Source organism: Hemibagrus wyckioides, linkage group LG08 (genome assembly GCF_019097595.1).
Source record: "Hemibagrus wyckioides isolate EC202008001 linkage group LG08, SWU_Hwy_1.0, whole genome shotgun sequence".
Taxonomy (NCBI): Eukaryota; Metazoa; Chordata; class Actinopteri; order Siluriformes; family Bagridae; genus Hemibagrus; species Hemibagrus wyckioides.
This window is the reverse complement of record NC_080717.1, coordinates 9,694,759-9,707,839: the sequence shown is the minus strand read 5'-3', so window position 1 is coordinate 9,707,839 and position 13,081 is coordinate 9,694,759. Positions and strand designations below refer to the sequence as shown.

The following is a 13,081-nucleotide window of genomic DNA, read 5'->3' as shown; positions in this document are numbered from 1 at the left end:
ATTGAAGCAAGAAAAGTATTTGTGGATGAAGTGGTAATAGCCTGTTCAAAGACACCTTACTTTCTCTCGCAGCAATCTGCTGTCTTATGTCAAGTGTTTTATTGATGTGGCATGAAAATAAAGCAAGAAGCTAAGATGCAGCGTGCAACGTGCCTGTTTAAATATTTTGTCAAATTAAGCAGAGTAAGATGTCATTAAGTGTTAGTAATCCCAAGAGGTGGAGAGGCGCGTGTGGGTTGCAGGTGGTGAGACAGAAAGTTTGATATGGATGATGCGGTTGTTCTCTCCACCCAACAGCAAACTGAGACGCGAATGAGTGACTTTAAAATAAATAAAAGAAAAAAAGAAAAGAAACGGAGTCATCTACATCGTACACTATAAAGAGCCCTTATTGAAAGGGCTCTCTCGCTTACGGCCATACCACCCTGAGAACGCCCGATCTCGTCCGATCTCGGAAGCTAAGCAGGGTCGGGCCTGGTTAGTACTTGGATGGGAGACCGCCTGGGAATACCAGGTGCTGTAAGCTTTTTCACCGTCAAAAGTCTCTACTGCAACTTTTCAAACTCAAAAACACCTTCAACTTGCATTCATTTATTACTACACAGAGATCACACACAGAGACACATCTGACAAAATCAACAAGCAATCAATCACCTCGACACAAATTCATGCTCAAATCACAGAATTATCCCTACCTTATTTATTTTCCACTTCATTCATTCATTCATTCATTCATTCATTCATTCATTCATTCAAACAATCACTCGCATATTCCTTTAAAATACAATTATTATTCTATTTTCTTATAAAGAAACTTTTTTTTACATAAAGTTATTTATTTCGGAGGGTGTATGTTTCTAGAATGGACGGACTTCACGTAGCAGATATCATAGTCACATTTCTTGATGATACCAATCTCGTGATTATTCTTTTATTCGTGTATTTCGTTATTATTGTTAATTATTTTTCTTACTACTGCTACTACTACTACTATGATTCCTGTCCGTAACAGTCGTAGTAGTAGCATTTGCACTTATAACATGAGCGTCTTAGATGCTCCAACAAACAATTGGATGTTGCAGGTTTGTTCAGATTGTGTACAGTGTTCTTTATTTCTAGATATGTTCTGAAGTTTCCAATTCAAGCACTTGTGTAAAATCCCCTTTGATAGACTCGTCTAGCAAATGCTGTAAACGCAGAGAGAGAGAGAGAGAGAGAGAGAGAGAGCGCACGCACTCACGCGCTCTCTCACTCGCTCGCGTTGGAAGCCGGCCCCACTCTCCAGTTCAGCTGGTGGCGGTAATGCGTCCAACTCCTGAACAAAGAAGAAGAGAGCAGACATGTGGCTCTTGTAGTTGTTGCGGCATTTAAATTGTTGCTCTGAATTGTTTTTATCGAAGTAATAATTGAAGCAAGAAAAGTATTTGTGAATGAAGTGGTAATAGCCTGTTCAAAGACACCTTACTTTCTCTCGCAGCAATCTGTTCTGAAATTAAATAAAGGGTATGCACCATTCATTTTGGAAGGGTTTATTTCTCTTTTAGAGGGACGTGAGAGTGTACCGGTGAGGGTTTTGAGAGATACAGGGTCAACAGAGTCCTTCATTTTGGATTCCATTAGGGGTGCTCCGATCAGGATTTTTGTGGCCGATTACCGATCTCCGATCACTAGAAGCTGTATCGACCGATACCGATTACAGGGTCTATTTTGAAAGTTTTCCATCTGTCCACTGCTACACTTCACAGGGGTGTTTTGTTTTTGTTTTGTTTGTAGGTTGCCATTAAACACCTCCGTAAGGATGGCTCGGACCTGTACATCACCGTTGTAAGTAACCTTACTTGACTGCTGTGATAGTAGCAATAAAGTCCTGTTTACAATTGATTTAAAGACCAAAACTATGCAAAACTAATGCACCTTGCTGTCATTTTCCAGTATAAGAATCCTAGATGCAGCATTAGTTACTGTTCCTGACTACTTTCATAAGTCAACACCCCCACCCCAATCAGACAGTTAGGGTCAATAACTAGATTACATCAAATCACATATAAGCAACAACATATTCATTATAAATTGATCAAGTAACATGATGTGAGCTAAAGGTAACTGATCCTTCAAACTGGCGTACTTTCACCATGGTAATACATCTTACTGGACATCACATGACCTCCAGGATATCACATACATTAGTGAAGAACTGAGATTGAGATGAAGAAACACTAAACAGCAAAGTAATTCCTATAAAAAGTAATGTCGTCTTTTTTTATACTTGTTCTTTGTGATTCTTCCATCCATATGCTGCAAAAATCTTTCTTTGAAAGTCTAATTCTCCTCAGTTCAGTCACATTAGTCTTAGCTCACAGCAGCATCTAGGTTTCATATACTGCATCTATAGATTCAGATTTCACAAACTATGCTAATTTTATGTGTGTTTGTTTTTTAATTGCTAGCCTGGCGAGACCTGCAAGCTCCATCTAGAGGTGGCTTTAATGCCAGCAGCGGCGACACTCGGCACATGTGGCAAGGCATCCAGTCCATCACCAACTACAGGCCAGCTCCACCTGCCTGTGACAGTGATGCCTCCCTTCCAGATGTGCTGAACAGCTTCTACGCTCGGTTCGAGGCACAAAATGACGTGACAGCGAGGAAGACCAGCCCTTCTTCAGAGGACCAGGTGCTCTGTCTCACCACGGCTGATGTGAGGAAAACTCTACACAGAGTTAACCCACGGAAAGCTGCTGGACCAGACAACAATTCTGGCAGAGTGCTCAGGGAATGTGCAGAACAGCTAGTAGACGTCTTCACGGACATCTTCAACATCTCCCCGAGCAGCGCCGTCGTCCCAACGTGCCTAAAGTCAACCACTATCATCCCCGTGCCGAAAAAGTCTCCAGTGTCCTGTCTCAATGACTACCGTCCCGTTGCACTCACACCCATCAACATGAAGTGCTTCGAGAGGCTCGTCATGAGACACATTAAGAACCTGCTGCCCCCGTCACTTGACCCCATGCAGTTTGCGTATCGTCCAAATCGATCCACAGACGATGCCATCACCACAACCCTCCATCTGGCCCTCACACACCTGGACAATAAATACACTTACCTACGAATGCTGTTCATTGACTTCAGTTCAGCATTCAATACGATCATTCCTCAGCACCTGATCTAGAAGCTGAGTCTGCTGGGTATCAACACCTCCCTCTGCAATTGGATCCTGGATTTCCTGACTGGAAGACCTCGGTCAGTCCGGATCGGGAACAGCATCTCCAGCACCACCACACTGAGGGCTGTGTGCTCAGTCCACTGCTGTTCACTCTGCTGACTCACGACTGTGCAGCAATGCACAGCTCTAATCATATCATCAAGTTCGCCGATGACACGACCGTGGTGGGTCTCATCAGCAAGAACGACGAGTCAGCATATAGAGAGGAGGTGCAACATCTAACAGCCTGGTGTAAAGTCAATAACCTGTCTCTGAACGTCGACAAGACTAAAGAGATGGTTGTTGACTTCAGGAGAGCAAAGAGTGAACATTCTCCACTGAACATTGATGGGTCCATCGTGGAGATCGTCAAGAGCACCAAATTCCTTGGTGTCCACCTGGCAGAGGACCTCACCTGGTCACTCAACACCAGCTCCATCACCAGGAAAGCCCAGCAGCGTCTCTATTTCCTGCGAAGGCTGAGGAAGGCTCATCTCCTACCTCCCATCCTGACCACCTTCTACAGAGGGACCATCGAGAGCATCCTTAACAGCTGCATCCGCAGACATTTACTCCACTCGCTGCATCCGCAAAGCTAACAGCATTGTGGATGATCCCACACACCCCTCACATGCACTCTTCACCCTTCTACCATCTGGAAAGAGGTACCGAAGCATTCGGACCCGCACAACCAAACTGTTGAACAGATACTTCCCTGAGGCTTTCAGATATCTCAACAGAGAACTGAGCTGAGCTGGACACACACACACACACACAACCAAGATCTGATCTCAACATAGAACTGAGCTGAGCTGGACACACACACACACACGTACAACCAAGATCTGATCTCAACAGAGAACTGAGCTGAGCTGGACACACACACACACACGTACAACCAAGATCTGATCTCAACAGAGAACTGAACTGTGCTGGACATGTACTCGCACACACATACATAACGCACATGCACAAAAGCTGAGAACTGTGTTCCAAGAGGAACTGAACTGTGCTGGACACACACACACACATACTAAATTGTCCTGTTTGCATGCACATTCACTTTACATTTCACTTTATATTAATCCTGTTTACATGTCAATTTCATATTTATATTCACTGTATACACTGTTCTTTGCGCAAAGTGTCAGTTTTATATCTGCATGTCTATATGTTGTTTGTCTGCACTGTCTTGTCTTGTCGTCCTGTGCACTTCTGTTGTATGTCTAGTTTATTTCTTGCACCTTAAGTATAGTTTAGTTTTATCTCTATGTTTAGCTTTATGTTTGTCCGCGTCACTGTACTTTGTCTGTGTTATGTGTAGCACCTCTGGTCTAGGAGGAACGTTGTTTCAATTCACTGTGTACTGCATCAGCTATATATGGTTGAAGTGACAATAAAGCTTCTTTGACTTTGACTTTGACTAATGCAAATGCTATCAAAGCCACCTCACTGCCAGTACGTTCTGCAGCTTGTGGATTGGTTTGAAATGGACAACTGCCTCCTGTTAGTCCTGGAAAGACCAATCCCCTGCATGGACGTGTACGAGTTATGCTTAAGTGAAGGAGGCACACTCACTGAGCTACTGGCCAAAATGATCATGCTGCAGGTGATTCATCTTTCACTATGGCCCCTCTTTGGATAACCAAAGAATTTGTTTGTTCTTGATAACGTGTTTGCTAGCTTTATCAGATGCTTCACAAAGTAAAAATCCCATAAAAATGGAGAACACAAAGTGATGCACAAATTCAAATAATAATGGTGAAACAATCCACAAAGGCATCATTTGTTTTTTGTTTGTGTGTGTAATTTAGATACGTGTGTGATTGAACTGTTTATTTAGGGTTACTGATGTATGGTACGGCTGTGACTATGTGATGTGGCTGTAAGGGTCCAGTCTTGCTGAGACTGGTTGTTCTTTCTAGACTATATTACATAATTACAGTGTATATAGTTGTGTTTAGATGAAATTTAGTTTAGCTCTTTTGATTTTGATCCTGAGAGTTTTCTTTAGTGTTCAATGATTGATGGTTATTATTATTATTATTATTATTATTATTATCATTATTATTATTATTATTATTATTACTTCATGCTGCAGGTGGGCGAGGCTGCCGGCTACTGCCAAAGTCACAAGGTTTTCCACCGTGACATCAAGGCGGAAAACCTTCTGTTCAACTCCGACACCCTGGACATAAAATTGATCGATTTTGGCTGTGGTGATTTGTGGCAGGACACGCCCTACGTGGAATATGCAGGTAATTGCACGTCAACAGATATTGCACATAATTAATGGAATATCTAAGTTGTGATCTTGCTGATGTTGTTCTTGCTCTTCTGCTCAGGAACCCCAGATTTTTGGCCTCCAGAATGGATCCAGCAACAACAGTACTACGCCGACCATGCTACCATCTGGAGTCTGGGCATTCTCCTATACAGCTTAGTCTGTGGAGAAATGCCCTTCAGTAATGAGGAGGAAATTGTTGCTGGGTCCCTCAATTTCATACCTGGCCTGTCTGAAGGTGAGAGAATATAAAAACAGCATTTTGAGATATTACAAGATATTACAAATCTGAGAAAAATGATAGTGAAGATTAAAAATTAGTGACTAAATTTCTGTCCCTGTTTACATCACTGCCCACACAGCCTGCCGCCATCTGATCAACTGGTGCTTAGAGCAAGATCCCACCAAAAGACCAAGCCTGAAGCAGATCAGTAAACATGGGTGGTTCACAGAAGCCCTTCAGGTTAGCCAGGTAAAACATCAGATCTAATTAAAATGAACTAACACAGAATATGATCCAGATCACATGGATTGCACTAGAACCCTACTGCATTCTTCCACAATAAAGTATTATGTAATTTTATTTTCATGACAATTGAACAAGAAATCAGATAAGGAAACATTATCTTCTACAATACTCTATATTAATTTAAACATGTTTTTATTCCACAGATGATGAATAGGCCATGTTGGATCAGACAATCAGCACCCAACAAATTATAATTACAAATAAATTATAATTCCTGTAAATAAATTAGAAATACGTTAAATAAATCATGAACCTTATACCTGACTGGCTGCTGTTTGCTTTCATTCAATATCATCATATTTATGATCTTCTGCTTGGAGCCGTCTGCATTTATGACTCAATGTCTGCTGCTGTGGATGAACACACATGGATAGCTTAAAAATCTGCACTTCCCATCAACAGTTCATGCCCAAATCTCACCGTGGGTTCAGTCGATGATCTTATATGAATATAATGTAGACTTGAATTTAAAACCTGCTGTAATCATGAAAACTGAGCTCATCCTGAGATTCTTATTCACAATATACTCATACTGTAAATCCTTTTAAATATACGTAGAACTGTTTATATTATACAATTGTATTCGTTTCATTATATATCATATACACTGATCAGGCATAACATTATGACCACCTGCTTAATATTGGGTTGGTCCCCCTTTTGCTGCCAAAACAGCCCTGACCTATCGAGGCATGGACTCCACTAGATCCCTGAAGGTATGCTGTGGTATCTGGCACCAAGATGTTAGCAGCAGATCCTTAAAGTCCTGTAAGTTGCAAGGTGAGGCCTCCATGGATTGGACTTGTTTGTCCAGCACATCCCACAGATGCTGGATTGGATTGAGATCTGGGGAATTTGGAGGCCAAGTCAACACCTCAAAAACTCATTGTTGTGCTCATCAAACCATTCCTGAACCATTCGGGCTTTGTGGCACGGTGCATTACCCTGCTGAACAAGGCCACAGTCATCAGGGAATACTGTTTCCCACATCAAAATAACAAAATAATGATACTAAATTATAACATGCATACATAGAGGTGGGTCAGCTCACATCAGTTGAAGACAGAAACACCATTTCCTCTCTCCACCATGGGGGCACAGGACAGGGTGTCTGCTAACACATTCTCAACTTCCTTAATGTGTTTTATTGTCAAATTATAAGGCTGTAAGTAAAGTATCCATCGCATTAAGCGTGGACTCTGACTCTGTAATGAATGATGGAATGTCAAAGGATTATGATCTGAATAGATGACAACTGGGGACCCTCCCCCCACATACACATCAAAATGTTGAAGTGCCCAGATCAGTGCCAACGTTTCCTTCTCAGTAACAGAGTAATTCAATTGATAGGAATTAAACTTGAGTGAAAAGTAACTAATTGGGTGACCCAGGGACGATTCTAGGATTTTCATTTAAGGGGGGCTCAGTCCCCAATGTGGGTATAATAGTAAAAAAATTAATGAATGAATGAATTAATTAATTAATCAATCACCAATTTGTGTACAGTTTATGGATAATCACATAATTTTTTGGGGTGCTGAGTAGTTATGCTACAGCCCCCCTAAAAATGGCCTAGCGACGCCCATGAGTTACACTATCTACATAGGCAAACCAAAATCCCTGCACTTAAGCACATCTACAGCACCCAGTGGCCACAAGCTTCATCAGAGACACGTCACACCCGGGTCACCACCTCCTTCATTCCACTCACATACCTAAATGTTCATGCATTATTTGTAAGATTATCACCTTGAGAAAATATTGTCCTTACTCTGGATATTTTTAAGTGATAAAATTAGATAGATATCATTTATTAAGGATCAGATATATTAATTATATATAGATAGTTATCGATACCGTGAAACCCTTATATATATATATATATATCCTCTTTATATATATGGGGTGTTTTAAAGACAACTAACAAATTAGAGACACATCCACCAAAGTGCAGGGGTTTAGCATAGAAAAAGTAAAAGGCTTTTTATGAACCATTGCAGCTATAACAGCTTCAACTCTTCTTTAGGAGTTTTAGGAGTTTAGGAGTGTTTTTATGGGAATTTTGACCATTCCACTGGAAGAGCATTTGTGAGGTCTCCGCTCTAATTCATCCCAAAGATGTTGATCAGGTTGAGGTCAGGACTCTGTGAAGTTCCTCCACACCAAACTCACTCACTCATGTCTTTATGGACCTTGCTTTGTGCACTGGTTTGCAGTCATGTTGGAACAGGAAGGGGTCATCCCCAAAGTGTTCCCACAAAGCATAAAATTGTCCAAAATGTCTTGGTATACTGAAGCATTAAGAGTTCCTTTCACTGGAACTAAAGGGCCAAGCCCAGTCCCCTGAATTCAGTGATTTGGAGGGGTGTCCTCAAATGTTTGGCAACATAGTGTATATATATGTATTACTTATTACCCTTGTAGCCCTTTTATTATGTGCCCTTGTAAGACTACAGTATAATATAATATCAGATGAAACATTAACACAATATTAATGTGAAACGTGATAATTCACATCATACACTTGAACACCAGACATTAAAAACATCAAGTCTTTATTGAAATCTAATTTGATTCTTTTCTGTTTTCAGCTCATGGCAGGGTACAAATGATTAGGCACAAGAGACTAACAGCAACACCACTAAGTCAGGAAAAGGGAGCCCTAGAAATACAGAGCAGGAAAATAAAAGGTTGACAAAACCAGAATTATTATAAAAATATACCAAAATTATATAAACCAAGTTATTATTCATAGCTACTAAAAATCTTTAAGCGGTTCTCATGAGAAAACCATATGATTGATTAGAGACGGCAGAGAATGTGTTCACTTATCACTACAGTGTATTCATATATGGAAATCATTTCGACGTCCATTTTCATCTGCGAGACAGAGGCTGCAAAACCATGATGGTTAGCTTCATCCTTATACACTAGAATGGGATCATGGACTAAAACATAACTCCTATCTCTCTCATTTCATTTCATCAGTTTCTCCTGATGTCCTACAGGCTGTAGAATTTGAGGCTTCTGTCCATGTCAGTAGAGGACAGGAACTGAGCATGCTCGCCAGTTACCCAAACCTGAGTGATCTATAGAAAGCAAAGAGGAAAAGAGAGGAGAAAGACCCAATCATCATTTTCAATCAGTTATTCATTTTAAAAGCTGAAAACAATTGTTTATGGGAAGCATGGACACTTAACACACGATATAAATGTATAACAGTAAAGCTGCTGCACTCACCAGTGAAGTTGAGAACCTCAGTCCACTGTTTGCAAATGTACACTCGAATATCAGACCCTCTAACAGCCAGATACGTTCCGCTCTGGTCAAACACCAGAGACTTCATCTGCAGGTCAACAGGAGGAAGAGGAGAAGGAGGAAATGAAAAGGCTGATACTGGTTCATTGCACTTAATGATCTGATTATTTCAATTTGTTTGTGATTTAGTAAAAACAATTGCAGTACACATGGCAACATATCAGCAAACCAACACTTGTATAATAATAACAAACCTCATAGTTATTATCCAAAGTAATTGTCTAAAAGTTCATCAGCTTCCTCAGATCCCACAGCTTCAGAGAGCTATCCTGAGCACCTACAAAAACACGATGGATGGATGGATGGATGGATGGATATGTACGTTTTTTTTTTTCCTTTGTTTGATATCACTTTTACATTTATGTCTGAGCAACTCCTACTGCAATATTAAATGACAAAATGCCCTTTTATAAAGCTATTCCACATCAAACTGTGTTTGTGTGTCAAATTGTACATGGTTAATGGTTAATTGTTCCAAATGTTTGGAGGTTTTATTGAACACACCTTTAATACTGTACCAGATGCTAGAAGCTAGAGAATCATTACTGCTTCATATTAACAAAATAAACAGTTTAATTGTAGTGTGTGTGTGTGTGTGTGTGTCATTTGTAATAAAAGTATATTAAGTTCAGAGAGAAAACTCATCCTAGGCCAAAAATGAAAAGTAGAATATGAAATAAAATTGTGCAAATGTGACTATTGTTATTCACCAGCTCTTCTGTGAGCTACTTGAAACTATTTAAATGAAAGGGGGGAAAAATATGAAGTTACATTATCTTTCTTTTTCGGGAAGCTGATCTCACTCTTGTTGTTTGAAATATATTTCTATTAAATCTTGTTGATTCAGGTCAGGTCTGATGTAGACTGGTGATCTAGACCAGATTAGGTGTGTGCATTAATACTGTATAAGTTTTGCACAGGACCCTGGGATATTTAAGAACTGACCCCCAACCAACTGAGGTATGAAGAGTGTTAGTGTGTTAAGTAGGGAAGAGAAATTGTGATCGAATAGAGGAAATATATTGTGTGAAACATGGAAAAATATGCTGGGACTGTCTACACTGATTTGCTCTGTTTCTTGAGCCTAAAGTATAAAACCTTCAGGAAAGTGAGTTAAAAAAATAATATTACATTAGTCCTACACTTTTTTCTTATGCTAAATGGTTTAATCTTGAGTAAAATCCGCTAAGCTACTCGTTTCCCCGTGTTCAGCCTCATGGATTTATTATGGACACAGGTGAACATCCTGTGCAGAGGAGAGAGGGAAGAAAGCTGAGAAAGTCTCAGCTTTAAAGTAATATAAGATCTATAAGATATATGATAGTAATATAACTAATATAAGATAATACAGATCTACACAAAGCAGAAAGAGGCAAGCAGCTGTTTATCAAACTTGCTACAACCCAAAGTAGAATAGTTTGTATTCGACCTGTAATGAGCTGTAGACGTCTTCAGGCATAACATTATGACCACCTGCCTAACATTGGTAGTGTTGGTCCACCTTTTGGCATGAACTCCACTAGATCCCTGAAGGTGTGCTGCTGGATCTGGCACAAAAGATGTTAGCAGCAGATCCTTTAAGTCCTCTAAGTTGTGAGGTGAGGCCTCCATGGATCGGACTTGTTTGTCCAGCACATCCCACAAAAGCTTGATTGGACTGAGATCTGGGGAATTTGGAGGCCAAGTCAACACCTCAAACCCAAACTATTCCTGAACCATTTTTGCTTTGTGGCATTGTGTCACGTTATCCTGCTGAAAGAGGCCACAGGCGTCAGGAAATAACGTTTCCATGAAAGGGTGTACATGGTCTGTGACGATGCTTAGGTGGGTGGTACGGGTCAAAGTAACATCCACGTGGATCTCAGGACACAAGGTTTCCCAGCAGAACATTGCCCAAAGCATGACATTGTCTCCGCCGGCTTGCCTTCTTCCCATAGTGCATCTTGGTGCCATGTGTTCAACAGGTAAGTGATGCACACGCACCCGGCCATCCACGTGATGTAAAAGAAAACGTGATTCATCAGACCAGGCCATCTTCTTTCATTGCTCCCTAGTCCAGTTCTGATGCTCATATGCCCATTGTTGGCACTTTTGGCTGTATACAGGAGTCAGCATGGGCACCCTGACTGGTCTGTGGCTATGCAGCCCCGTACACAACAAACTGTGATGCACTGTGTATTCTGACACCTTTCTATCAGAACCAGCATTAACTTCTTCAGCAAATTGAGCAACAGTAGCTCGTCTGTTGGATCGGATCACACGGGCCAGCCTTCGCTCCCCACATGCATCAGTGAGCCTTGGCCGCCCATGACCCTGTCGCCGGTTCACCACTGTTCCTTCCTTGGACTACTTTTGATAGATACTGACCACTGCAGACCGGGAATACCTCACAAGAGCTACAGTTTTGGAGATGCTCTGATCCAGTCGTCTAGCCATAACAATTTGTCCCTTGTCAAACTCGCTCAAATCCTTACGCTTGCCCATTTTTCCTGCTTCTAACAATGTTCACGTGCTGCCTAATATATCCCACCCACTAACAGGTGCCATGATGAGGAGATAATCACTTCACCTGTCAGTGGTCATAATGTTATGCCTGATCAGTGTATATCCCCTAACTGCTATTCAGTGAAATTGTTTTGTATTGAAATTACATATCAGAAAGTCTTTTTATGTCCTCACTCACATCTGACTATAAAAAATTGATGAATCAGCACATCATTTTTTTTTTCAATTACTTTAAGCAAATATCGCTCTGCGAGTCTGATGAATTTGTCCAGAGGTGGACAAAATAATTAAAACACAAGTTGAATTATATAAAAAACAAAAAGCAAATAAATAAATAACCAAATGTATTTATGGTGTTCCACAGTTAATAACAAAATTAACAAAAATGACAGTGGACAAGAAAATGCAGAGCAACCCTGCTGTTCAAATTCCTCATCATGAGAGAGAAAGCAACCTCTTACAAGGTGATGACAACTACCTGTCTGATGGGGAGAACATCTCTTTTCCGGGTCCTCTGATGAGGTGAGTGCTTATTTCTCCTCTGAGATAACACACACACACACACACACAAACTGAACATTCAGCAGGAATGTTTGGAAACATATCATCAGCTGGTCAAGGTGTATGTTCAATAATCTGTATCCATCCATTACAGCAGTAAGATTCAGATGGAGGACGTGATGCGTTTTATCCAGAGGAAATCCCAGGAGTGCCTACAAAAGGTGGAGGAACCTGACCAGAAGGAGACCTATTTCTTCTGGAAGATGATGGAGCTGCATTGCAGCAAAAATGGAGTAAGCGTTTTAGTTGACTTTCACAGCAAAATTACTCACAATAAAAGCAGCAAGAGATTTAATAAGCTAAATTTGTCAGCATGAATAAATATACATGTGTCTAGAGTAGTGATGGAAGTTAAGCATGTTTCTTTTACAGAAAGCAGAGCTGGCAGATGCTGCAACTGTCCTTTTCAAGAACTACAGGGCTTCTGAAGAAAAGGGTATAAACTTGTCATTTTATGTTGTAATATGTTATATTAGCTATACCTTTGTTTATTAATGCATCAGCATCACCATCTGTCTACTTTTTGTGTTGTTTTTGCTTTATGTTTTGCTGTCTAATGTGCCAATTCCATCTACAGAGAGCGGTTAAGAACCAAGATAACATGGTGTCTTTCGCTGGCGAAACTTTTGTGCTCTGCCGACCCAGAAGACGAGATATTGGATGCTCTGATTCAAATGGGACAGGA

The 13,081-nt window shown here is 40.7% G+C and overlaps 2 protein-coding genes and 1 non-coding gene across 4 annotated transcripts; all 3 read left to right on the top strand.

Annotated features, from left to right (window-relative positions):
* The first annotated feature begins 407 nt into the window (after positions 1 to 407).
* LOC131358420 (5S ribosomal RNA) lies at positions 408 to 526 on the top strand. Its single transcript, XR_009205421.1, has one exon. It is a non-coding gene; the product is annotated as a 5S ribosomal RNA (ribosomal RNA).
* A 1,055-nt stretch (positions 527 to 1,581) lies between these two features.
* LOC131358028 (uncharacterized) lies at positions 1,582 to 4,567 on the top strand. 2 transcript variants are annotated; one of them, XM_058397509.1, is made up of 2 exons: positions 1,582 to 1,824; positions 2,448 to 4,567. In XM_058397509.1, the coding sequence occupies exon 2, from the start codon at positions 3,337 to 3,339 to the stop codon at positions 3,796 to 3,798; it is 462 nt and encodes a 153-aa protein (XP_058253492.1). In that variant the 5' UTR covers positions 1,582 to 1,824; positions 2,448 to 3,336; the 3' UTR covers positions 3,799 to 4,567. The 2 variants fall into 2 exon arrangements, with proteins under 2 accessions (XP_058253492.1, XP_058253491.1); XM_058397508.1 differs by having other exon boundaries at positions 1,584 to 1,824.
* Positions 4,568 to 5,291: 724 nt separating this feature from the next.
* LOC131357980 (serine/threonine-protein kinase pim-1-like) lies at positions 5,292 to 6,206 on the top strand. The gene is made up of 4 exons (XM_058397412.1): positions 5,292 to 5,457; positions 5,545 to 5,721; positions 5,846 to 5,955; positions 6,156 to 6,206. The coding sequence occupies exons 1-4, from the start codon at positions 5,292 to 5,294 to the stop codon at positions 6,204 to 6,206; spliced, it is 504 nt and encodes a 167-aa protein (XP_058253395.1).
* Positions 6,207 to 13,081: the final 6,875 nt, after the last annotated feature.